This window comes from Xenopus laevis, chromosome 1S (genome assembly GCF_017654675.1).
Source record: "Xenopus laevis strain J_2021 chromosome 1S, Xenopus_laevis_v10.1, whole genome shotgun sequence".
NCBI lineage: Eukaryota > Metazoa > Chordata > Amphibia > Anura > Pipidae > Xenopus > Xenopus laevis.
This window is the reverse complement of record NC_054372.1, coordinates 132,893,541-132,921,130: the sequence shown is the minus strand read 5'-3', so window position 1 is coordinate 132,921,130 and position 27,590 is coordinate 132,893,541. Positions and strand designations below refer to the sequence as shown.

Below are 27,590 nucleotides of genomic sequence, written 5' to 3'. Positions count from 1 at the left end.
CTATTCAACAAATTGACTTATTTGCATGACATCACACTGTTATTAGAGTCTGGCTAAAATATTTGAAGCCTGTAGAACTAAAGTCTAAAATAGAATAATGCTAGAAATGCTGCATTTTGTATACTAAACATAAACATGAACTTACTGCACCAGATGCCTAATCAAACAAATGATTTATGCTTTCAAAGTTGGCCACAGGGGGTCACCATCTTGTAAATATGTTAAACATCTTTGCAAGCCCAAGACTACACACATGCTCAGTGTGGTCTGGGCTTCAGTTGGGAGGCAAAGCTTAGGGATCATCATAAATTATCAAAGCAGCACAAGTCAAATAATTTCTGCCATAGAAGTCAATACAGCAAGACTGATTAATATTCACAATATGCAGATTTAAGTGGGTCTGTGGATACAAATTTCTACACGGTCACTGGCTGCTCTACAGGGAAACAACTAAAGCTGCTCGAATTCTGGGAAGTAAGGGCTTGAATTCTTGGAAGTAAGGGCTTGAATTCTGGGAAGTAAGGTGCCCCCCCCTTAAAGGATGATCTTTTCCCTGCAGAGCAGTTAGGGACCGTCTGAAGTTTCCAATCCAAAGCAGTTAGAGCAAGTTAAACGAAAGGGGAATTTCACTGCAGTCAGGTTTCTTATAAAAACGGTACACCAAGAGGCAGATTTATCAAAAGTAAAGGTCAATTTCGAATGAAAAAAATTAGAATTTTGAGCTATTTTTTGTGTACTTCGACTAGGGAATGGTCCAAATTCGATTCGAATTTGAAAAAATGAGAAAATTCGAATAACGCAAATATATCATGTACGGTCAATTTAAAAAATTCAACCTCGACCATTCGCCATGTGCTATTCCTTCGATTCGTATGATTCGAATTCGAAGGAATACGGACCTATTAGATCGAAAACTGACCTATTCGACCAAAAAAATAAAACAGACTTAATTTCGGTTGGTCTTTTTGAATTCAAATTTGAAGTTTTTTCAATTCAAAATTCGACCCTTGATAAATATGCCCCCAAGTATATTGGAGATCGGTTTCTTATTCATTTAAGTAAAAATGGGATTCTATTTTTTTGCCTTACGTCCCCTTTAAATGTAAAATACAGTTGATAAATTGCTCACTACAGCAGGTTATCTCCACAACTGTTCTCTCTCTTATAACAATAAATGCCATTATGGAATATTAGGAAGTAATCAGGGGTGCGGGATTCCCTCAGAAAATTATCAAAAATATACATGCCCATTATTATTATTTTGGTTGTTTTATTATTGGAAAGTAATAGTTTTTTTTCACATATCCTTGAAGTTGTGGACTTTGTTTGCATATATACATTATAGTATAAAAATAAATGTTCGTGCTACTGTGGTAGTGAGAAAGTTAAAAAGCTGCAGTCAATTATACAGCATTACTATTTATATACTGATTGTAAACAGCTTTTTCCCCTTTCTTATTCTGCTTAAGTTTCAAATATATTTTGAAAGCTTCTTACAGATGTGTAAAAAAACATGCCAAGATTTTTATATGACAAGTTCTAAATGAAACAAAGTATGTTTAGATTCCATTTTGGCAGATGTTTATTTTAAATAAATTTGCACTTTTTGCCAAGTATACATATCTGAGATTTAGCCCTAAACATATAAGAGTAATATTTTAGGTCAATGTGAAAAGATAAAATATCTGTATTTTTTAAATAGAACTAACAGCTGTTTGCTCGACATCTCGCTCAAAGAATTGAAGCCTCGGAGAAAGCAAGCTTGCCCTGATCATTAAATACCCATCAACAGGGTTTATACTTGGATTAATTTAAACATTCACAGTTTTAGCCTTTAAAACTCATTCCCATGCCTGAATGAACTTAAAAGAGTTCTTAAACATCGAAGCAGCAAGGATACTGGACTCCTGCTGTAAAGAAGTACTTAAAGGGAGGAAAACATAATGCTCATGGGAAACTATGTTCCAACATGGTTCTGTAGGAGGGAGTGAATTTCCAGGAGTTAACTGTGGGTAGGCTGGTTTCATTGAAAAACTGCACATAAATCAGAATGTGTTCCTCATGTGTAGTACAGGGGGTTCATCTGATGCAATACAAAATGCCTTTGTCTTGGTAGGAATGCAGACATTCCCTGTACATAGCTTCCTTACTGGTAGCTAAAATGTCAGACAGTGACCTATAAATATGGAAAGGCCTCTTAAAATAATCTTACATTGGATGAAATTACACAATTCAATGAAAAAAAAAGAAGTGCTGTGCATACCAAGACTTCAAGTGGGTTTTTGCAATACCTTTTTTCATGAAAGTGTGGCTAAATCATTAACAATTAATGATAAAGCATCACAATAAACTGTACAATAAATGGGTTTGAGCTTTACAATAAATGGGTTTATATAAAGGACATATAGATACAAGAGTCCTGCCCAAAGGAGCTAAAAACAGACACAAGGCAAGCTCGATTTGGATTTATTATTGTTATTGTGTGTATATAATGGACCAACATATTCCACAGTGCTGTAAAATAGATGGTTATATACATTGAACATACAGAATACATTTAAAAATACAACCAATACAAGAGGTAAAGACTCCCTGTTCAAGCGCTTACAATATAAGATGAGAAGATGGCTTGAATGTGTGTGTGCGTGAGGAGGAAATAAGTGAGGTTGGCAGGTCAGCTTGGTGATTATTGGAGATAATTTCAGAGATATAGGGTAGAGTTGGGTAGAGTTGTCAACTGCTTTGAATGCCAGGACCATACCATCAAATATAGAGATGCAAGTGCAGAAAAAAACATACAATTTTATTTTTTTAACTTTATTTCTTTATTTTTTTAATTTTTGTCACAACTAATAATTATAACAAAAGGAAGATCAAAAAGAAACAAAAAATGGAAAACAAGAACAAAGTAAGTTGTGGAAAGAGTTAGCCAAGTGCAGTGAAATGTTGCAAAATTACACAAGGTGCAGCAGTATATCACATCATGGAGGGGAAAGGTAGAAGAGTATACTTCATTGTCGAAAAAAATTAAAGGACTGGTTTGAAACATGATAAAAAGCAGTGGAGGCCAGTGTCAGGAAGGAGGAGAAGGTGATCAGTTGTGTGCAAAGCTGCTGAGAAAAGAAAGCTACAATTATTAGAAATGAAGTATTTTTGGCTTTTGCTCTTAACAGGTCATTAAAGCAGCTAAATAAAGCACTTTCTGTGGAACATTGCGGTTGAAAGCCAGTTTGTAGGTGGTCCACAATTAGAAAGGAAGAGCATCACAATCTTGAATAGTCTGCTCTCAAGTAGTTTAGAGATAAATGGAAGTAGAGAGATGGGATGAAGGTTTACAAGACTGGAAAGATCAAGTTTTTTTTTGAATAGGGGTGATGAGTGCATTCACGTTCCCATAGTTCAAAATTAGGGCACTTAAATAGGTGATATAAACTCCTTAGGCAAAAGGCCAATGCAATTTTACCAAACCTCTTCTCAGAGTGATGCAAATAAGAAAGTAAAATACAAGACATAAAGTACAGTTTATTCTCACAGATACGTATATAAACACTAGACTAGCTGACTTTTCTCCAACAGAAAACAATTTGAAGCACCCTAGGGAATAGTGGAATCAAAAACCCAAAGTGATATTTAGTCTGGCAGATAACCTTCCCAGGGGCTTCCTAGGTGCTGCTACACTTAATCCAAGCAGCAATTTTTTCCCACAAATGTTGCATAGTTTGTGTTTCTAAAAATTAATTCCAGGGAGAAATGTCAAAACTGAATAGGTAATATTTCAGTTTTCCATAAGCATTGAATACAATGTCAGCAGAGTGAGTCTTATTTATGCAATAGGAAACAAAGTTTCTACAATGTATTTTGTATTTATTATCACCTTCAATTAACTGCTACTTCACTTTTGAACGGTAGTAAACCATGTAACGGTTACTTGATTTTCAGCTGATGCAGATTTACCAATGTTAAGAAGATTTAAGTGATTAATAAGATTGCTTCCTTGTGAGGCAACTTCGGGTGACTTCAATTGCCATCCCGCTGGCTATTTACATTCTAGCCGGCGGGAAAGCTTTTTGGGGAAATTAGTCGCCCAAAGAAGAGGAGATTTGTCGCTGGATAACTAATCTCCCCGGAATATTATCGTGTCACTACCCTTAAAATAACTTAGTATGATGAAGAGAGAATCTACAATTGGTCTTCGTTTCTAATGTTTGTCATTTGATTTATTTATGTTCAGACGCTCTACATTTTGGAATTTCAGCTGCTATGTGTTTGCTAGGGTAAACTGCACCCTGAATAGTAAGACAAGTCAAAAAAGAAAGCATCATAAACAATAAAACTGCAGGCTCAGACAGCAATAATTTTTTGGCTGCTGGAATGAGTGACCTCCATTTGAAACTGGAAAGAATCCCGAAGGAGGCAGCAATAATTCAAAATCTAATATTGAGCCCAATTCAAACACTGCTAAGAATTGGACCTTTTATATCGTACTAAAAATTAACTTTAAGGTGAACTACCCCTTTGAAATTATGCAGAGATTTAAAAAGTTAAATAGCTCAGTTGTTTGGAGTGTGCAAAGGCACATGCAAAACTGCTCTGAAAGATCACCCCTATAGAACAGAATTTATGTCCGTTAAGGATGGACATTGTTTATCAACTCCAGCAACTTACTTTGTACATAACATCAGGCAATTTCATAGCATAATTTCAACTCTTAACTTGTTGCCAAGAGACCCATAGAATTTGACAATGCAAAAGGGAATAAATATTGTATATCTTTATGATCTGACATCAGCCTAGGGTGGTACATAAGAAAGTAACACATTTGGCAAAGAGATGAAAAGGTCTTAACTAAAAAGTATATGGTATAAAGAGGTATTTTACTACCCAGCAAGTCACCACTTGAGCACTGTAACAACCGTCGTCCATACACGCACACACAATATTTCTGCCCAAAAATTATCTAAATCATGATCTGTTTTTCACAGTCCTAAAATGAGATGTATTTATTTATGAAGGGGAATGACCCAAACCTAATCCGGAGTTCATTTGAAGGCGTTTCCTCACTCTGCAAGACTGACCTAAATAACATGTTTGTGTAAGGATAATGCCATACGGGGCTGAAAATCGACCTGCTAAAATGTTGATGCTGGTTTGGGCACGTGGTGCAGAGAAACGCGAGAGTTTGAATTTTTATCACCAAAATCTGCCACGTGTGCCTGCACTCGGGCGGATGCAATTGTTCTGGGTGCAGGCAGAAGAGAAGGCTGATGCCAATGTTGGGTCTGATTCTTGGCCTGTTGGACCAATTTTCAGTTCTGTGTGGCAGGGGCCTAAGTGTAATGGAACAATGGCAATTTCTAAAGGACCACTGAAATAAGGTTATATATGCTAAAGGTTACAAGACTATTTTACAATAATTTGGATTCCCACCAATCCAATATCAGGCAAATGATGTATAAATGGGGACAAATCAATGCCACTATTACCCTCCCCAGGAGCGGTCGACCAACAAATACATACAAATAGCATGGTATATAATAACGTAGGAGAACCCCAGGCTAAGGACTATCGATAAGGTTCTTGTACTGGAATGCAGACATTCATCATTGCAAGAGAGCCCTTTAGTTCCTACCTGTGAAACATATGGTTGGCAGTATCATGGTGTGGGTCTGCTTTGCTGCCTGTGGACCAGGATAGCCTGCCATTATTGGTGGAACTGTGAATTAATTGTACCAGTAATGTCTGCATGAAAATGTCAGTATATCCATCCATAAACTGAAACTCAAGAGAAAGTGGGCCATGCAGCAAGACACTTACCCGAAACACAACTATCAATTTAGCAAAGAATGGTTAGAAGAAATGTAATATTTTGTAATGGTATAGTCATGTTGTCGAAAGACCTGAAAGCAGGCAGCAACAGCAAAAAATGTAAGTGTTTTAAAGCAACGAAAAAATAATATACTGTTGCCCTGCACTGGTACAACTGGTTTGTTTTTTTCAGAAACACAACTATAGTATAGCTGTGTAGCCATGGGGGCAGCCATTCAAAGCTGAAAAAGGAGAAAAAGCACAGAATACACAGCTGATAACAGATAAGCTGTGTACTATACAATGGGATTCTACACAGCTTATCTGTTATCTACTGTGTATTCTGTGCTTGAATGTCTGCCCCCATGACTACACAGCAGCTTGTTATATAAACTAAAGTATTGTTTCTGAAGCAAATACACTGGTTTTACCAGTGCAGGGCAACTGTACATTATATTGTATTTCCATTAAGACATTTTCATTGTTTGGTGTTACTGTTCCTTTAAGCAAAGGATAGCATACAAAAGAGCCGAAACTCCTACTATTTAGTTTACTACATATTGATGATATTTGAAAAGGTTTTAATTTATCCAGGCATGATATACAGCATTTTGCAGTGAATTAAACCACTAGGATAAGTGGCAGGGCATTTAAGATTACTCAGAAAATCAATTTACTAGACTTACTATTACTAATCTTATTTCACTTTTATAAATATATGTATAAAAAATACCATAGATAATAAACTGTGCACCAGGTACTAGCTTGATAGATAAGACATCTGGAAAAGACACATACCAATACCCACTCGGAGTGTTAGATACACATAGTGATGTTAATTAACCAGACAATGGTGTACAAAAACAGAAATTAATTTTGGTTTGTGAAAAGCCAAAACATACCTAAGAGGACAACTAGAGTAGACAGCATGACATTGCATTGTCTATCCACAAATGCTTCAGTTCACATCCAAGGAAGCCAACAAAAAACTATACTTTTAAAGGAACTACCTACATTCCATGGCTGCTTGGTTCAGTTGCTGCCTAAAGAATAGCAAGTCCTACGCTATCATGTTCTTCTTAGTTTTCCTTACTAACACTATTAAAACAAAATCTGGTAGGTAAAGAAGTTAGGGGCACGTGTGATCCAGCAGCCTCCATCAAACCCCCAAAAGCCTTAATAGCTGGAGGATACTGAGAAGATGAAGTCCAACAGCTGCAATACTGTACTGTATTAACAACTATTGCGTCATTTTGAGTACTTGTATGTGAATGCTCATTAGCAGATGCTACTTATCAGACTAAATTTGGAACAGCTGCAGAATGCATTTTGAATTTGGTTTTTAGGACGATTTTGGCAAACAATCTTCCCTTTTTCTTTTCTTGAAAAATACAGAATAGCTACTTTCATAACTTCATTTTTTTCATAGCGCTTTTGTGCAAGTGCTTAAAGGAACAGTAACGTCAAAAAATATAAGTGATTTAAAGTAATGAAAATATAATGCAGTGTTGCCCTGCACTGGTAAAACTGCTGTGTTTGCTTCAGAAACACTACTATTGTTTATATAAATAAGCTGCTGTGTAGCAATGGGGCAGCCATTCAAAGGAGAAAAAGCTCAAGTTACACAGCAGATAGAAGATAAGCTCTGTCTGTCTAATGGTGTTATCTGTTATCCATTCGTTAACCTGTGCCATATAGCCGTTTTTCAATTTCCGCCATTGCTCCACAGCAGCTTGTTTATATGAACTATAGTAGTGTTTCTGAAGCAAACAGACCAGTTTTACCCGTGCAGGGCAACACTACGTGATATTTTTATTACTTTAAAACACTTACATTTTTTGGTGTTACTGTTCCTTTAAGTGAATTTGAAAAAGCTCAGTATGTGGGATGGGAGCAGAAGGAAGGGGGCATTGTGTATTTTTAGTTGTCAATCAAATACAGAAAATTTGATTGAGGAGCTACATGTCCAGCATAACTTTACTCAAGGTCATACAGCAATCTTGGCAACAAAATAAGCCTCACATCTGGAGGCTGTCTGTTAGGAAACTACACAGTACTTTATGGAACAGAAAGGCTGCCGAGTAAAATATACCGTACTGTAACAAATGGGGGAGTTCACATCACACAAAGATCGTCTCAGACGGCTCCTGCAATGCCGCCCCCCTTGCCTCTCATCTTTCCAGCGCAATTGTGCTCTCTTGCACTAATAAAGACGAATTTCTGGATTAGAAAATAGAAATTATTCTCTTAAAGAAGAACTATCATGAAAGTGAATTTAATTTAAGCTTCAGCATACTGAAATAAGAAACTTTCTGAATACAATTAATTAAATGTTCTGAGTTGTTTCTGAAATAATCAAGTTTATTTTCACTATCCCTCTCTCAGCATCTGTTTCTCTTAATTCAGGAGTTGGGTGTCAGATGAATGATCCAATATATCTTATATGGGACTCCTTTTGCCTCGAAGATTATAAGAGCTCATTCTATTAAAATCACCAGACATCATGTCTCTCTACATGCAGAAGTTGTGCAAAAGGCAGTTATTTTGTTAGATTTTGTTTGTACTGGAATCAGTTATTTGAGTGAGCTCTAATACATCTATTAGGAAAGGAAACCCCCCATAAAATATATATTTGATCATTCATCTGACACCCAACTGCTGCATGAAGACAGAATGAAGAGAAACAGATGCTGAGAGAGGGATAATGAAGATGAACTTGATTATTTCAGAACCAGTACATACTTTTTTATTGATTGTATTCAGAATGTTTCTTACTTCAGTATGAGGAAGCTTTTATTATATTTATTTTCGTGATAGTTCCCCTTTAAAGGTACCAGGAGTTGCTTTTTGCCACCCCTGATAACCCATTTCGCGCTGCGGCCAGAGGCAAGTTTTTCAACCTACCTAATTGGTGCAGCACTCCTGCATATTTCTCAGCCCTGTAAAATACACTGCAAGGTAACACAACACGGCTAAAAACTAACAAACCAATTACAAACAGGCATAAACCAGTCAAGCCAGCAAGTCAGTGGGTCTTGTCTACTTCTTCCTCTATGCATTAGAACAGGGCTGTCCAACTGGCGGCCCGCGACCCCCCTTTATGTGGCCCTCCACATCAAAGTCTGCCTGCTGTGTCTATTTACCATTTGTAAGATTTAAAAGGTATCACTATTCACCCCTGAGACCCAGACTGAAACTGCCCACACCTTATTCAAAATGCTAATGGGGCACCAGCACTGTGTCACTGTATGTAGTACATATTAGACTGGTCCTGATTTTCCTGTCTCCTGCATCAGTTCCGTCTTCCCTATGCTCCCTGTGTTTGCCATACTCTGCCTGACCTATGATCCCTATGGAACACAAGCCTGGTATTTGTTCTCGGGGTTTGTTAGCATTTAAAAATTATTGTTAGGGGCCACTAAGGTGTTTAATCTTATGCTGGGGTACTGTATTATACACAGGGGAGGAGGATGCATATGGATTTAATGGTATGTCTTAATATGACAACTTTTTTAACAAGAAAATGTACAACACTTTTTCATTTATATTACTGCCCCCTGTACCAGCAAGTCCAGCAGCCATCCATAATACAGCCCACCCTGTACCTGTGGCAGTAGCCATCCATCATACTGCCCCCCATACTTGTGCCAGTAGCCATCCATTATACTGCCACCCCATACCTGTGCCAGCAAGCCCAGCAACCATCCATCATACAGCCCCTCCATACCTGTGCCAGCAAGCCCAGCAACCATCCATCATACAGCCCCTCCATACCTGTGCCAGTAGCCATCCATTATACTGCCCCCCATACCTGTACCAGCAAGCTTAGCAACCATTCATCATACAGCCCTCCAGCAGCCATCATATTGCCCCCAATCTTTACCTGTCAGCAGCAGCCAAAAATAAATCTGATCACATCAAATTGCCCCCAAGTATTTATGTACCTGTGCCAGTGCCCAGCAGCAACAGCAAACATATGCCCCCGGCCCAAATCTGTACCTGGCTGTACCAGCAGGAAGCTTCACACATTACAGTAATAGAAAGAATGTCTTGAGTTCAGTGCAACTGTGCAAGGCTGAGAGCAGCAAGAGCCACACCAAGCAGGCCGCCAGCTCTCTGCCTCTCTCTGTCACCCAATCGCATCAGTGACATCATTGGCGCGTATATGCACGTCGCACTGCCGCACCGCACAGAAGGAGCTATTACATGCCGGCAAGAGAGAGAAGGTGAAGGAGGGGGATTTCACCCGACTGAGTGACCATGATTACTGAAACAAATGATTAAATAAACTCTTGAAAAAATGAAGAAAAAGCATGGGTGTGGTTTAAAGTGGGTGTGGTCTAGAAACAGGGAGTGGCTAACATTAACTTCCATTATCAGCCCTCCACCATGTAGATTAGAAAAATTCCGGCCCTTTGTACCATATAAATTGCTGCATTAGAAGGCAATAGAAGGCAAGAGTGTGGAGTGAGCAACAGCTACCACTTAACCTGTCCATACTACAAATAAACAAAACATCCATTTTTAGATATTGTTAATGTATATAGACATACATTTAAATTACTAATTTCTATTCAGACCTCTCCTATTCCAGTTTCTTATTCAAATCAATGCATGGTTGCTAGGGTAATTCGGACCCTAGCAACCAGATTGCTGAATTTGCAAACTGGAGAGCTGCTGAATAAAAAGCTAAATACTCAAAACCCACAAATGCCAATAAATGAAAACCAATTGCAAATTGTCTCAAAATATCACTCTCTACATCATAGTAATAGTTAACTCAAAGGTGAACCACCCCTTTATTGTCACTGAGAACCAATGTCCTAATACATATCACAAATACTCACAGAATTACTTGTGAGCATCAGACACAAGGACTAAATCCGGTTCCTCCAATTCAGAGATAATTTTCTGAATAGGGTAAGAGTTTTTCACTAAACATCACATTTCCATATAAAGTGTAAAAAGCACTTATTTGCAGAAAAATGTCCAATGCACACAATTTATGCTACTGTATGAAGGAAAAAAATAGTACAGATTGTAATACAGGACTCATCTAGCTCCCACAGAAGGAAATTACAACTGGATTTTGTGATGAGGGGAAGGAGGAAGTGTGGAAGGAAATTGGTGAAGTGGAGTGAGGGGGAGAAGAAATGAGTTTTTCCTTATATGGTGTAATCCTTACTCTGTGCCATGCCAAAGAACGTCAGACTCCAAATAAGCAGGGAAAGAACATATTCTGAGCGAGTCACTGTGGTCTCAGAAATACTGAAGCAAATTCTAAGAAACAGTAACCCATGTTACACACATCTGGCCCTCATATATTCTATGTTAATTGAACAGTAACATAGAATATTTTTGCTTTTATAAAAAGATATGATAGCATTCAGAGACATACTTCTAAAATTGCAATGGTTTAAATGTTATTAATTAATAGAACTGCTGATGAAAGCAGTATTTAATAGTTTCCCTAACAGCATTAAAGCATGCTAGGAGCTTTATTCCAGCAACATAAGAGTTGTAGTCTTAAAGCAATATTGCTTAATAGCATTTCCCCTAGCACTCCAGAGCCAGCTGTCCATTAAAATGCGAAAGAATCGTCCAATAAGAACTCTATCTGATCTGTGTAAATCTGGATATCTGGTGTAATTCATTTTTTAGTGATTGTTTTATTGTATTCTACGCAAATATAAATCCTTTTTTCTTTTCTTTTGTGCTTCATTTTATAATAAATGGCTTAAAAGCTCATCTACGAACCTGTCAATCATCTTGCCTGTGTTCCCAGAGTAGGTTCGTATCTGAGCACTGCTAGAAGCTTTCAGGCTGTGCATGTACAGTATTTTTCCTTCTCTCGAGTCCTACCCAAATAAAGATTAAAGTGATACAAATGTATCGAGCTAGGTATGGCAGCCAACTCATGAAAAACAAATACAGTTAAAAAAATACATTATGTCTGTGTGCCCATTGCCCAGACCTAACCAGATACATTTGTATCCCTTCAATACTTTGTAAAATAATTTTGAAAAATAGGAAAAATACACAATTCTACCAGTGCACAGATACTAGTTTCAATCTACCTCTGAAGAAACATCTACAAGCCTGTAAGTCATCTCCGCTTTTTTCCTCAAAGACAGTTTTATTAACTATGGAGCAAAAAAGAGTCAATCTATTGAACAAAATGCTTACATTGTTGCTTAGAATAGACATCAAAAAAGTAAGCCAGATACTAATCAAGCTGGTCTGAAACCCCCTGCTGGGGGATTACTGTATAGGCCAATAATTGAGGTCCTCTGGCAACAGGTCTCCATAAGACCCTATTATTATCCAATTGTGGGCCCAGAGGTCAAACCATCTAGATTTGGCAAAACAAGCAAGTATGACCATCTACAGAAGAATCTGCCTGTTTGGCGAGATTGTTGGCCAATTTGCCCATTCAGCTGTTCACATTGTAATGATCTTACCATTTGGCCTCTGGACAAAAAACTGGATGACAAAAGATGTCTATGAAGATCAGAAGGGAGTGCATGGCACCTACATTCTCATCTGATCAACACTAAACATGATTTTCAAACATGTCAATCCCCTACAAAATTTCAGTATGGCAGGTCACCCCATACCTAGCCCAATAAATTGAGTAGTGAACAAAAAACTAAGTGAAAAATAATAAAATAAACACATTATGTTATATTGTCCCTTTACATAACTTGAATACAACATGGTACATGGGGCTTTCTTACTTTTGGCAGAGGTTGGCTGTGGTCAAAAAGTGAGCATTTTGGCACAGAGGTCTTTCTGTCATCAGATGAAAAGGCAAGATTTGACTACCACTGTTCCCCACCAGAGGGCATGTGCAATAGACTTAAAATAAGGAAAGCGCAGGTATTTTGCCAGAAACTAAGGGGCAAATTCACTAAGATTCATAGTTGCGCCAGGCGCAACTTCGCCGCAGTTAGCCAGGCGTAGTTTCGCCAGCGCTCCGCAAATTCACTAAAATCCGAAGTTGCGCACAGGGGTAGCTTAAGGTTGCGAAGTTGCGCTAGCGTTGATTCACTAAGTGAAGCGAAGTTACGCTAGCGAAGGTTAATTTGCATACGGCGCCAAATTCAAATTTCATGGAGGAATACGTAGAATCACTACAAATGCCTGGGAAACCTTCAAAACATCAAATACAATTTTTTTTTTTTTGCCCTACACATGTGCCCACTGTATAGTTAAGTTGCCATGAGTTAGGAAATGTAGGGGTGAAGGAGGGGAGCCCCAAAAAAATTCTCGATCTTTTTCAGCCTATCACCCATAATATAGAAAACACGCCAGCGTTTTTTGGGACTTAGAAAAAATTTGAACTTTTTTGGGAGCAATCCCTATCTACTCTATTGCGCTTCGTCTGGTCTGAGGTGGCGAATGAAGTCTAGCGTTAAAGGTAGCGTTCAGTACACTGCGCGCGTTAGTGAATTTGCGTAGTTACGTCCGTAGCGAAAATTCGCCAGGCGTAAGGGTGCGAAGTAACACTAGCGAATCTACGCCAGAGTTCGTTAGTGAATTTGCGAAGTAACAAAAATGCCCAACGCTAGCGAATTGACGCTAGCGTTCGGCGCTTCGGCGCTTAGTGAATTTGCCCCTTAATGTGTCTTCTTCTGCTTGTTAATGTAATTTAAAAAACTATAATTATTGAAACCCTCCAAAAGGAGGCACAAGAGCATGAAAGAAACCGTCTGCTGCAGACTGTGGAATATGCACAGTTTCCAGTTCTCTACAATCACCTTTAGGTTAGTGATTACACTTTATAGTCAAAATGAATTATTTTGTCACTGGAAGAAGTTGCTGCCAAGTTAAAGTTCACATTGTGTGCCTCAGTTTTCACAGATATATATACAGCCTTTTATCACACTGATCCAAGCCCTTAAATGGTAATTGCCATATTTACAAGAATTGTAAGGTTTTATTCATGGACAAGAAACACCTGTATTACAACTTTTTGCTGGCCTTATCTGCCCCAGGATTTCAGTGAAAGCTCTTGAAGGGAAGACATCCAGATGTAGACCAATACTTGAAAATCATCCAACTAAGGTCAACATGGACTTACTGGCATTTATAGGTCAGCATAAGCTGCAGGTTAGTAATAAATAAGCACTGTATTGAATATGGAGCCAGTGTCTCCAATGAGACAATGCTTTACACACGCCATTCTGTTTCTCTGACATCTTTAAAACTTTGCTGCTTCTCGCCAGATTAAACAGGGTTCTAACCCCATTACAAGATTTAAATCAGGTCCTGCCAGTGTTCCGACATGAAACAAATGCACTTAGTTGTTACAGTTAAGTGGTTTTATGACCCCATATGTCCCTTTCTTGCTTGAATATACAATGATGTGAAGTAGCACTGTATTAAAAAAATACTCTGAATATTATATGTATGTATGTATGTATGTATGTATAACTATTTGTAAAAAGCATTTAAGCGTGGTCTTTAATATAAGCTGATGCTACAAGGCTGATTAAAAGCTAAGTGCACTGGTTGCTGTGCTGGCATGTAGTAATTTCTGTATATATACACACACATATACAGTATATTGTGAGTGGGTCCCTGGGCTCAATTAAGGACAGCAGCACAGAGCATGTGCAGTGAATCAGCAGAAAAGAAGATGGGGAGCTACTGGGGCATCTTTGGAGACACAGATCTTCCCTGCTAAAGGGCTGTGGTTGCCTTGGGCTATTACAGAAGCTCAAAACATAATGTACAACATTCTGTCCTACTTCATTAGTGAGGATTTAGTTCTCCTTTAAAATAAATATTGCAGCTATTACTCATTCTTAATCAGAGGGGGCACTAGAGGGCAAAGTCACATGAGACTATAAAAGTCTTCTGTGACCTCAGATGAAAGATGGGTGGACTTAAGAGCGTGGTTGGGAAATGCTTTTTAAAGGAACAGTAACACCAGAAAATTAAATTGCAATTAAAATATAATGAACGGTTTCCCTGCCCTGGTACAACTGGTATATTTAAGTGGTACTGACTTAATAGGAATGTGTCGGTATCAGTGAAAAGAAGCTGCACGCAAACTATAAGAAGCTAAATGCGCCCCAAAGCCCAGCCCTCCGACACCATTAAATCATCTTGCTGAGATGTTTCAGTAAGGCTGGGCGCAGCGAGATCCCTCCATAGGCTGGAGTCCTGTTTTCATTTGTAATCAGTCTAACTTTTTTTGGCATTACTGTTCCTTTAAAGAGCAGCAGAACCCTGCACTAAACTTCATCTTTTAAAAGTGCAAAAAGATTTTTATATTTAATTTTGATTTGATGTAAGGCTTGCCATTTTTAGTTTACCAGGTGCCCAAGCCATGTGACTTGTGTTCTACTAAACTTCAGTCACTCTTTACTGCTGTACTGCAAGTTGGAGTGATATCAACCCAGCTCCCTTTACCCCCAGCAGCCTATCAGCAGAACAATTAAAGGTAACAAGATAACAGCTGCCTGACAACTGCATTGCTATGAAATCTTCCACACCTAGTGGTAGATATGAGAACAGCACTCAACAGTATAAATCCAAGTCCGGCTAAACCAAGTCGCAACTCCTTGAGTTACAATAGTATGTCTGAAAGCAGTTTCAAAGATAAAATTGTAAATGGTAGAATGAATGAATTGCAATGTACACTGTCATTTAAAGGGGAACGCCACAAAAACGTATCTAAGTGAAGCAAAGAAATAATATTGGTGTAGCTTGTATTCTGCTACTATTATTCAACCACTGTTTCTAATATAAATATTACCAGAGCAACAAGCAAAGACCCCTTAAAGACAAATGTTTTTCTTCCCGCTTTGTATATCTGAAATACCATGAGAACATACAAAATCAGATTATTGATACAATCTGGATAGAAATTTTTCAATTTGACATTTTTTTTCTTAGATCAAGGCATCCTAAATACTTGGATCTAAAACAAATTAATGAGAATTTTTAAGAAGGTCTAATACACCAAGATCTTGAGCTTGATTAATAGAACCATTTGGCTTGAGATATTGCTCTGTCCACATTACTCAAATAAAGGCATTTTGATATTTATGGGAGTGCTGTCCATTTTAGTTATAAGCCTTTGAAAAAGGACCAGCAATACAGAATATTAGATTCTAGATACAATAATCAATTTATGGAACAAAGTAATATTAAATCTTCTTCATAGTTAGACCAAGCCGTTTATCAGTTTCTGAGGATCTTACCATTGAACAGTAGTTCAATTATACTCATACACAGAAGATCATACATTTAAAAGATATGCACCAAGAGCAAGAAATGACAAATCGCTCAATATGCATCGGATTTCAATAAACAAGCATCCCTCACAACCAGACACAATATATTCTAATAATCTGTACAACTGCTGAGAAAAATGGGGCATATTTTCGATTAAAAAAATGTATCTTTGCTACACGTCAAAAAATCCTATATTCAGACTTTGATTATTTATGAGTATATTAACATGAAATTCTGTTCTTCTGTCGGGCTTCTATTCTGATCTAACCATATTTCCCAGGACTGGCCATATACGGTTCACCGATTCTTTGTTTAATGGTTCAGTTCAGATCCTTCCCATGTCACCATAAATCACTGTATAGAGTCCTACTTAAAAATATTAAAAGGGATGTAGTGATCACTAGAGGAATGTGTTTACCATGTCTTTAAATCTTTGAGGAATTTTCTGACATATTTCTAACATCTGTGTCTGTTTCACTGTTTATAACACAGAAAACATTTATTCTACTAGTTCCTGCTTATAAATACACCTCATTTTGTTTTCCATTAAAACCTAAGATGCAGATTTTAAATCAAGCATGGTTTAGAAAGGAGGCGTAGAAGCAGCCAAATTTTCCTCTATAAGGGAGCAAAAAATTAAACACAGTCTGGATTTGGGGTTTTATGAAGTGATGGTATTCTATTTTCATGTAGAGTTCCTTGAAATACACTTGTTCCAACAGTTTCCATTTACTCTTTTTATTGCTTTATCCTGGGAAGACTGAGATGGTTGGTACAAATTATGTCATGCTAGTTAAACTATTTCACCTAATATTGTAATTTAATGTTCCAATGCAGACAAAAATTGATATTATAGAAGTGAACTGAAGATGAATATGCTCTCAAGACAAGCTATGATTACCGTATATACACGCTATGCCTAGAAGAAACACATTTTTGGTATGATGCAAGCAAATATAAATCTCATGTCACATTAATGATATGATGCAAATGACTACAACAGGACCACTCAAAAAAAAAAAAGTCCCCTTTGTTGCAAGGCATAGGAGTATAAGATGGAATGAGTTCTTGTTAACATGGTGTCAGTGACCGTGATTGGAACCCAAGGTATTCAGCCACTAGCAATTAGTCACTTTAGGTGCACTATAAGTACTGGTCTTCACAGACACCCTTTTTGGCCCCTAGAACTTTCTACTACACTACCAACAAGGAACAAACTAACTTTAACAAACCAACTACAATTGGGAGGTACAGAGAAGGATCAGGCAGCAAAAATCTTGGGCAAGAAAGGATAGGAGAGTGGAGAGTTTAAACCCTCAAAAGCACCAAAATGCAAGGAAATGATGCAGCATCCTGTTATAAAAGAAGCCAGGCTATACCCCATCACTCCCACTAAGAAGGCTACTACTACTAGGAAACCCAGCATGGAGAAAAAACTCATGTGCATCTGGAGGCGTGTGTGTACCAAACAATTAAAACTAAATTTGCCCAAGGACCCAGCTCACAATACATATTGTGGTACATGCAGAAAATCTGCAAAAGTATCTACTATCAACCAAAAAGCACCAGGCCAAATTACCGGAGATGGCTGCCTACACACCGATATAACAACTTAAAAAATATAGTTGTTGGGTAAGGAATGAAATATTACATGGTAGTGTGAATTATTTGTAGTGTAAACAGTGTAATTTAGAAATAAAAACTACACCATAAAAATCATGACAGAATCTCACAACATAGAACCACGAGTACTAAATGGACTTGTTCATGTTTGCAGTTCTGTACCCATAAAACAGAGAGACTGAACACATTTTATGGGCTCTCTAGGGTACAACGTCTATCCATGAAGGGAAGTAATTAACATATCTTGCTATGGACTGGAGTATACCACGCAGTAATAGTTTTAAGGGGATGACCACCTTTTTTTTTTAACAAGCTCCTATTGATAAAATAAGTATTTTGATAATAGGGCTTTGTTAAAAAAAAAAACCACTAGTTTCCTTTAAATTTTCAAATCAAGTTGGTGCTTACACATTGTTGGGTCCTGTACTGTCTCACTAGAAGGGGGGGATCACTGAACCTAGCCTCAGTGGAGTAATAAGTACTTTACCTAGTTCTGACCCCCCCCCCAGGATCAGGATCTCTTGTCAATGCAGAAAAGAGAGGAGGCTATTGCCCGCGGTAGGGCTGATTTTGGTCCCCGCTTGGCCCTAGCTATAACTCAAAAGTTAAAATCCAAGTCTCACTGCAGCTCCTTCAGTTACATTGAGTAGGAGACTATAGCCTATCTGAAATCAGTTTCATCATGAAGTGCCGGCTCTTTCTGAAAGCACATGACCAAGCAAAATGGCCCGAGATGGCTGCCTACACACAAATATTACAGCTAAATTAAAAAAAAAAAACAAAAAAAAAAACCTTGTTTTTCCAGGAATAACATTTATATGGTAGAATGAATTATTTTCAGTGTAAACAGCATCATTTAGAAATACAAACGACACCATAAAATCTGATAAAAAATTATTCCATCTAAGACAACTCTTAAGGTGGCCATACACAATAAGATCCACTCGTTTGGCAAGGTCGCCAAACAAGAGGATCTTTTCCCGATATGCCCACCAATAGCAGGGCGAAATCTGGTTAATCCAAATGCTCAGCCCCAGGGCCGAACGATTCGGACTACAACGTAGAGAATGGGTGTTGACGGGATGAGGATCAACTAGCCTATGTGGTACTCCATAGCCATAAAAAAATCAAACTTCCCAGATCGATATCTTGGCCAGATATCCATCTTGTAGACCCGTCAGAAGCCCCCCATACAATGGCAGATAAGCTGCTGAATTGGTCTAAAGGACTGATCTTGGCAGCTTTTATCTTTCAGTGCATGGCTATCTTTAGGAAGAAGAGACTGATACCCCTCTCGTTCCCTATGCTTCCCTCTATCTGCCTTTGTAAATAAAGCTTCAGTCCAGTAAATACACTTACCGTTACCCAACTCACTTCCCCTTCCCTCCATAGCTTTATTGTGTATAAAATGGAATATTGAAATGCATAAAATTGCAAAACATTTATATGCGTATTTGTGTTTTATATACTTTATATAAGCTTTGCAGATATCCCACTGCCTTGTGGGCCTCCCAGGGCTCTAGTGCAGTTATAATCCATGCATCCCGATACTTATGTAATTTGCTATTTGTCATTCTAATAGCGATTTAAAACTCTCTATATATCCCTTACTGTTGCCCTTTCTACTTCTCCTGACTACATGTACCATTGATATAGTATGGCAGGAGCAATTGTGGCAATTTGCCACAACTACTTGCACACTTCCATATTATCAGGCACGTAAAGAAGAATATTTAGATAATGTGACAGACTGCTTTTAACAGCAGTTATATTGATATTTTTTACTTTATCATTGAAAATTAAATTTTTAACATGTTCAATTTGTTTGGTGTCCTCCTTTCAATACTTTGGGTATATACCATAAGAGTCAGGGAGCAACAGCTGCAGACTTCCATAAAAGAGAGGAAACTACTTTAATCTGCAACTTACTAAAAGTTATCAAAGGCTTCAAAATATTGCCTGTCTTCCTCTGTTAAAAGTGAAACATAATTCGATCTGTGTTTTTTACAGACTGCTACTATTTGAATTTCTTGTATTTTTATTCTGACGCGGTCTTGTATGCCCCTCCCAGTCTGCTCTACACTTACCTGTTGTAAAATCTTCAGTAAATCCTTGGCCTCTGTTTATAATAAATGTACTCTAATCTATGCCTCCCCTACATAATAAAATAAAATCCAGTCTTTAAAGTAGGGCTGCACAGAATCCAGGATTCGGTTCCGGATTCGGCCTTTTTCAGCAGGATTCGGCCTGGCCGAACCTGAATACTAATTTGCATATAATTAGGGGCGGGAGCGAAATCGCGTGACTTTTTGTCACAAACAAGGAAGTAAAAAATATTTTACCCTTCCCACCCCTAATTTGCATATGTAAATTAGGATTCGGTTCGGTATTCGCCCGAATTTTTCACGAAGGATTCGGGGGTTTGGACGAATCCAAAATAGTGGATTTGGTGCATCCGTACTTTAAACGACAATGAAAGTTAAACTAAAGAACTAGGCTAGAAATGTTGTCAACCACAGCCCTTTAGCAGTGAAGATCTGTGTCTCCAAAGATGCCCAAGTAGCTCCCCATCTTCTTTTCTGCTGATTCACTGCACATACAATATACAGTACACCTTGAATATAAATGTCACAATATAAGGCTGATTAGTAATTAATATGGATAATTACTACATGGCGGCACAGAAACCAGTGCAAAAAGCATCCATATTTAATAATCAGCCTTGTAGCATCAGTTTATATGCCAACCTCATTTTCTGCAACGACCCCTAAGCTTAGCTTCTCAACAGCTGCTTAGAGCTCACTGAGCATGTGAGTGTCACAGACACTTTCCAAGATGGTGACCCCCTGTAACAAGTTTGAAGTCCTGGATCATTGCTGCTTTTGACAAGCTGAAACTTCTAAGTTCAGTATATAAAACATGGCATTTTTAGCCTTATTCATTATTGGGGTTTAGTTCTCCTAATAAACCACACAACATGTCAATGACTAATATGCTGAAATGTGCAAACGGCAGACTTTCAACTCAGCTAGGAAAATGCTATACAAATCTTTAGCTAATATTTTACAACATGACCCCCAGGACTGGCACAGTATGAAAAACAACAGGAAAATAAAAGTAGTTCTGTACCCTGAGTAGGAAAAGTTCAGTCTAGTCAACTACCTTCATATTAATTCATTGCTGATTCTATACAGTAGAACACCACTTGGCATACAAAGTTAAAAAAAACAACATGCACAAAAACCTTAGGAATTCCTGAGTTGCTTCATAAGGAGAAAACATTTAGGAACAAAAGATCACAGAAGTTCTTCTAAAGCAACAATAAAGTCACGGATTTGCGATATTTAATCACTTACAGCAGCAGTCTGGAAACTGAAGGCTTGGCATGTAAGGCAAGCAGAAACTGCTCCTGTGTGAGACTTGTTAAAACAGAAGATTTTTGAAGTGTTTTAAAAAGAGAATCCCAATTTATTTGTTTTAATTTCTAGGGAGCTTAATGTCCCAGACTAAAGAAGAAAGTAGAATTCTAACCCCCCCCCTATGTTAAATGCTTACCAGCCAACAAGAAGTATATATCCAACTTTTCATAAACAAATCAACACAAACATATTTATTTGATAATAAACAACAGCATCTGAAAACAATTTGATGAAAACATACAGCATCACTAAACAATCTTTAGAACTTGACCATTGTTCTTGATTTCAAAATCAAGTTTTAACAGACAGATTAGTACAGATAGGAGTACACTCCTACGTTCCAATATTAAGGGGCCCATTTACTTAGCTCGAGTGAAGGAAAAGAAGAAAAAATACTTCGAACTTCGAATGGTCGAATATGGCTACTTCGACCTTCGACTACGACTTCAAATCGAACGATTCAAACTAAAAATCGTTCGACTATTCGATCATTCGATAGTCGAAGTACTGTCTCTTTAAAAAATACCCCCTAGTTCGCCACCTAAAACCTACCGAGGCCAATGTTAGCCTATGGGGAAGGTCCCCATAGGCTTCCTAACAATTTTCTGATCGAAGGAACATCCTTCGAATCGTTCGATTCGAAGGATTTAATTGTTCGATCGTTCGATTATTTCTTCGATCGTTCGTTCGTAGGAATAGCGCTAAATCCTTTGACTTCGAAGTCGAAGGATTTACATTCGGCAGTTGAATATCGAGGGTTAATTGACCCTCGATATTCGACCCTATGTAAATCTGCCCCTAAATCTTTATTTATATATGTACGTCCTTATCCTTAGTCAACCATGTTTTGCACCTTGCCGGGTTGATATTGATTAATAAAAGGAATTATTATGGTCCCAAACAAAGACTCATTGGCAGAAAGTTATGCCAAGAGACTGATTGACCACCAAATGGCTATAACTGATCATTAAGCATCACTTACATATACTTTAAAATCTTATAGCCAATAATCTGAGAGCTCCCGTGTTTCTAAACCTATGCTGTGTCTGTCCCAAACAAAGCAGAAATTTAAACTATTCACTGTAATCGGAGTAAACGGACTGAGAAAATGTACAGTTTTATCCAGAGAAACCCACTCAAATGTCTAATTAAAACTCATAGCAAGAAATATATTAAGCATATTTTAAACATTTAGATAGAGTACTATCTAATCACCTTACAAGTGCCAGTGAAATGAGCTTCAGTATCTGAGTTTACACCAAGGTCCTCTCAATATTCAATAACCCACTCCCTGTCCCTGGAAAGTTCACTTATTAGCTGTGAACTCATCTAAAGGAGTTCACAGGGGAATTTACAAAAAAGCGGAGACTGAAAGAGGTTTTCTCCAGAGTGAAAGCAGTGCACATCTCCCTTTGAAGGTTTAAATACCAGAAAACGGGCAGAAATGCCTGGTACAACAGAAAGTGTTGGTTGAGAATGCAAATCAGCAAATAATTCACAACAGCATTTCTAACATGAAATTATTTATTGAAACTATACTGTATCTTGTCATCCTCCATGCTTTTTGCTGAACTGCTAATATATCTTTTTTTTGTGTTAAAAGATGTTCACCTTTGATCATTTTTTTAAAATTACAGTTGCTTTCTGATCGTTCAAAAATAAAGAATATTTTAAGTGCTTTTTTGTTTTTAGTGTTTTTTTCAAAATGAAAATTTAAAGGGGAACTCGACACAAACATAACTTAAGCTTTATGAAAAGTAGACATAATTTCAAGCAACTGTGTAATATACATCAATTAAAAAATATACAGAATTTTCATGATTTTTAATGGTTTTGAACAGTACCCTAAAGCTGGCCATAGATGTAAAGATTTTTAAAAGATCCAATCGTTATTGTGAGACCACGATTATCTCGAAATACACGTTTAAATGTACGATGTGTCCATTAACTAAAAAGACTATTTCAGGCAATATTGCCAGCAAAGCTGAAGAGTAGCTGCCTGCTTGGTCCTGCAACATAGATAGATTGCCCTGGGACCGATAAAGATTTTTAAACCTAGCCGATGAATTTTCTGACAGATGTCGGCTGAAAAAATGTAAAATGTACAAACGTTCGAATCCCACCAACCGCACGATAATTTATGGATTGGTCAGACTGCACTGAAATTGGTCTTTCACCAAAGAAGAATCGTCATGTCTATGGGGACCTCAAGCCTTGCCCCCTGCTTCCCTGCTCATCTGTCTGACATCTTAACTGAGCTGGCTGACTACTGTTACTTTGTATCAGCAACCAGCTGTCCTTAGCCTGCATCCTCCAAACCCCACAATTCCCTGCACACATGATTTCAATAAGGAATGTAACATCCCAGTGCAATGCATGGTGGGTTATGTAGTTCCTGCATGCTGTCTGTAAGCTGTGGAGAAGTTGTTACAATTTGTAACATCAGTGTTTAGTCCCTCCTATCCTGCCAGGATTTCAAATGATGCAGAAAGAGAAGAACTGTTAAACAGCTTAATTTTAGCATAAAAAATGGCATTTGAAGAAACAGTTAAAGGAACAGTAACACCAAAAAATGTAAGTGTTATAAAGTAATGAAAATATCATGTACTGTTGCCCTGCACTTGTAAAACTGATCTGTATGCTTCAGAAACACTACTACAGTTCATATAAACAAGCTGCTGTGGAGCAATGGCGGAAATTGAAAAACGGCTATATGGCACAGGTTAACTAATGGATAACAGATAACACCATTAGACAGACAGAGCTTATCTGCTATCTGCTGTGTAACTTGAGCTTTTTCTCCTTTGAATGGCTGCCCCCATTGCTACACAGCAGCTTATTTATATAAACAATAGTAGTGCTTCTTAAGCAAACACAGCAGTTTTACCAGTGCAGGCCAACATAACATTATATTTTCATTACTTTTCATCACTTTTATATTTTGATGTTACTGTTCCTTTAACTGTGATGGGTATACTAGGGGTTTCTGTGTTGGTTTGGAAGCTGGAGTTGCCCTTTAGTGTGGCTCTTGTGTTTCAGTCTGGCAGGTCAACAATCCAGGTGCAGATTCTGAACGGTTACAATTTGCTAGATTAGTTGATACATTTCTCAGCAGCATCTGTGGAATATTTGCAACTATTGTATCAATTCTAACAGCTACCTTTAATGAAACTCGGGAATTCTGCTTAGCAGGGACAAAGATAAGAAACGTATCAACTAAATGTATCATTTAGAACAAGAGTCAGTGACCCACCATCTGATTTAAAAAAACAGTCACAAATACAAAATAGTATTTCTGGTGAACAACCTGAAAACCAATGAAGTGAAAAAGTGTGAACAGCCCCCTTTAACACACCATTTAAAGGTATGTATTTTATAGGAATTAGCTATGAAATCTTAGGAAATCTGAATGCTAAAAAACAGTACCCTATATGTAACTTTTAATCTGTATAGGCCTACTGTCTTTGAGAATGGTTACAAATGGCCAGCACATTAGTGATTTATAAATAGTGCTACAGTTTTAGCTGCCCTAAATCATAGTTTGAACCACCAAGTTCACCTTATAGTAGCTTGCAAATATATTTAGACCCTTGAAAAATTCCATGCGATATAATTATTTTAAAGCACTTAAGGTGGTCATAGACGCAAAGATCTTATCGTACGAATCGAGGATTTGTACGATTTTTGGACCGTGTGTGGAGAGTCCGGACATTTTTCACCTCCTTTAGGGGCAAATTTGTCAAAGTGTGAAATTAGAGCTCACCACATGATAAATGGTGAATTCCATCCTCTAACAATTATGCCTCTAAAATCCCATAGGAATGAATGGAGAATGGTGGAATTTTATTGTGGTGAGCTCTAATTCCCACTGTAAATCTGCCACGTAAAATCAAGTGTAGTTTTTTATTTATTTATTTATTTTTGAAAAGGTTTTATTTTTATTTACAGTTTAGGTAAAACAAATATTAAAACAAAAAAATAAATTACTTCGCAAAGGTGAGTGTGATTAAGTTTCAGACCTGATTTATCTGCAGGTTAGTGTTCATTAAAGAACCAACGAAATCCAAACAACCACCAGAGAAACAGGGAAAGTAAAGGACTTTCTTAACCCTGTTAACTCCAAGCTAACCAGTTAAAAACACACGCACCCACAAAGACAATGCCAGATAAGAGTCCATTATAAGTATATGGAAGTCCAGGACCATGTCCCTAAAAAACACAATTAAAATCAGGCATAGGATGAATTAGTGGACTATTTTGTAGTCAGCGTTGTCATTACAGCCTGACCACAGTAATCTTAAAGTATCAGCCGTATTCAAGTGGCCATTCCCAAAACCTCCCTTCCAACCATTCCCCAGCGCAATTTCTACCTAGCTACGTGGGGAACAAGTGGGAGCTATTCGCCCACCGTCCACCTATGCCACCCGCCCGACGCGTTTCACCGTGTAACACGGCTTCTTCAGGGGCATAAGTGGCGAGTGCGCGTCCAAATTCAGTTTAAATAGGTGTCCATTACCGCTCGTGTAGGAATGCACGCTTGCGTCACTTCAGTCCAGTCACTTCCGGTTGCGCTCAGTCACTTCCGGTTACGTTCCGTGATTTGCCCAAGAGAATTAGTCAGTCATTATCTAGAGCAGGGATCCCCAACCTTTTCTTGAGCAATAATTGGATGTATAAAGAGTTGGGGAGCAACACAAGCATGAAAATTTTTTCTGAAGGTACCAAATAAGTGCTGTGATTGACCATTTAGTAGCCTCCATGAAGGCTGGCAGTCTACGGGGGCCTCTGTTTGGCAGTATACCTGGTTTTAATGCAACCAAACGTGTCTCCAAGCCTGAAATTCAAAAATAAGCACCAGCTTTGAGGCCATGGGGAGCAACATCCAAGGAGTCGGAGAGCAAAATATTGCTCACGAGCTACCAGTTGGGGATCACTGATCTATTCTAGAGCAATAGTTTTCAAACTGTGCTGCTCTAAGGGCAGAGACACACTTGTCAGATTCGGGAAGATTAGTCACCCTGCGACAAATCTCCTCTTCTTCGGAGCGACTAATCTCCCCAAACTGCCTTCCCCCCGGTTAGAATGCAAATAGCGGGGGGAATGGCACTCTGAGTGCTTCGTTTTCTGAGGTTGCCTGAAGTTGCCTCACGAGGAAACTTTGGGCGACTTCGGAAAATGAATCAGAATTGATTTACATTTTAGCCGGCAGGAAGGCAGTTCGGGGAGATTAGTCGCTACGAAGAAGAGGAGATTTGTCACAGGGCGACTAATCTCTCTGAATCTGACTATGTGTCTCTGCCCTTAAAGTGATTACTGGCACATGGAAAGATCTGCTCTTTTGGCGACTTCACTGGGGGCCAGGGTAAGTTTATACTGGTAGTCATTACTATTATGGTAGCCCTTATGTTCTTCATCACTAACAAAGGCACCACTTAGCAGGTTGAACAAAGGGACCAAAGAGTATCACACCTACACTGGATGCCACAGACGCCCACAGGGAAAGCAAAATGCTCATACAACACAATTTAGTGAAACACTGTATATATTTGACATTTGTGTCACAATTCAGAACAGCTGGAGAAGCTATACAAAATAATAATTGTTCAGGGCACAGTGTATCATCAGGATGGGAGAGAGACAGACAGGCAGCTGAATCACCAGCACAGCCTCTCACATGGAGCAGACACATATGAAGCACAACTGAGCGAGGTTCAGGGAAACCAGGAGAGGAGCTGATTCAGACATTACTGGCCTCGCTGCCATTTGACTAGTCGGGGAGCGGCGCCCCCTCAGGCGAAGACAAAAGTCTCCGTACCCGGGAACTAGTGGGATCATAAAGCCACAGCAGCCACAGCATAATCTTTGCACCTGCACCATGAATTCCAAGCGGGTAAAGACCAGCACAAAGGCTGTGACAAGAGTTCCAGAACGCAAGAGTCCGTGACCAGGCACTGTCATGAGAGGTTCCACGAGTAACTAGGCAGTGCCACTAGCTAGACTGGCAGAGAAAGATGCACGCGACAGTCACCCCATGCGATTATAATACTCACAAGCTTGCGTAAGGTACCCTCGTCCATATAGGATAACCTTTCCCCGGACATGATTCAATATCGTGAGAGGCTCTGCCTTCAGGCTGTCCGAGACACAACCACTACTTGCACTTGCCACTCTAAACTCTCATCTGAGCTCAAACTCTTCATACACTTCAACTTCAAATCACTACGTTTCCGGTACTCGCCAGGCATTTACCCTGCCCATCGCATCTAAAGACCAATCGCAACAAAAGAGTACACGATTAGCCCGCCCAACCACTTTGGGATTGGGCGAATTGAATTCACCGCGCCCACGCTTCTCGCAAGCCTCTTCGGGATTTGTAGTTCACCTCAGGCGATAGTGTAAAGTGTAGGTAAATAGGCATATTTCAAATTGAAACTGTCGCTTGCAACGGCTTGAGTAGTAAACAGCTGACTTTTGTCTACATGGCACGAGTAAATT

General features: G+C 38.5%; 1 protein-coding gene across 2 annotated transcripts in view; it reads right to left on the bottom strand.

Moving 5' to 3' along the window:
- The window catches only part of smtn.S (smoothelin S homeolog), a 76,582-nt gene extending 49,250 nt beyond the window's left edge, over window positions 1-27,332 (bottom strand). The window contains exon 1 of one of the 2 annotated variants that reach the window (XM_018239347.2): window positions 27,146-27,332. In XM_018239347.2, coding sequence (XP_018094836.1) covers window positions 27,146-27,196 — 51 coding nt within the window. In that variant the 5' untranslated portion in view covers window positions 27,197-27,332. 2 annotated transcript variants of the gene reach the window in all.
- Between the last annotated feature and the right edge of the window lie 258 nt (window positions 27,333-27,590).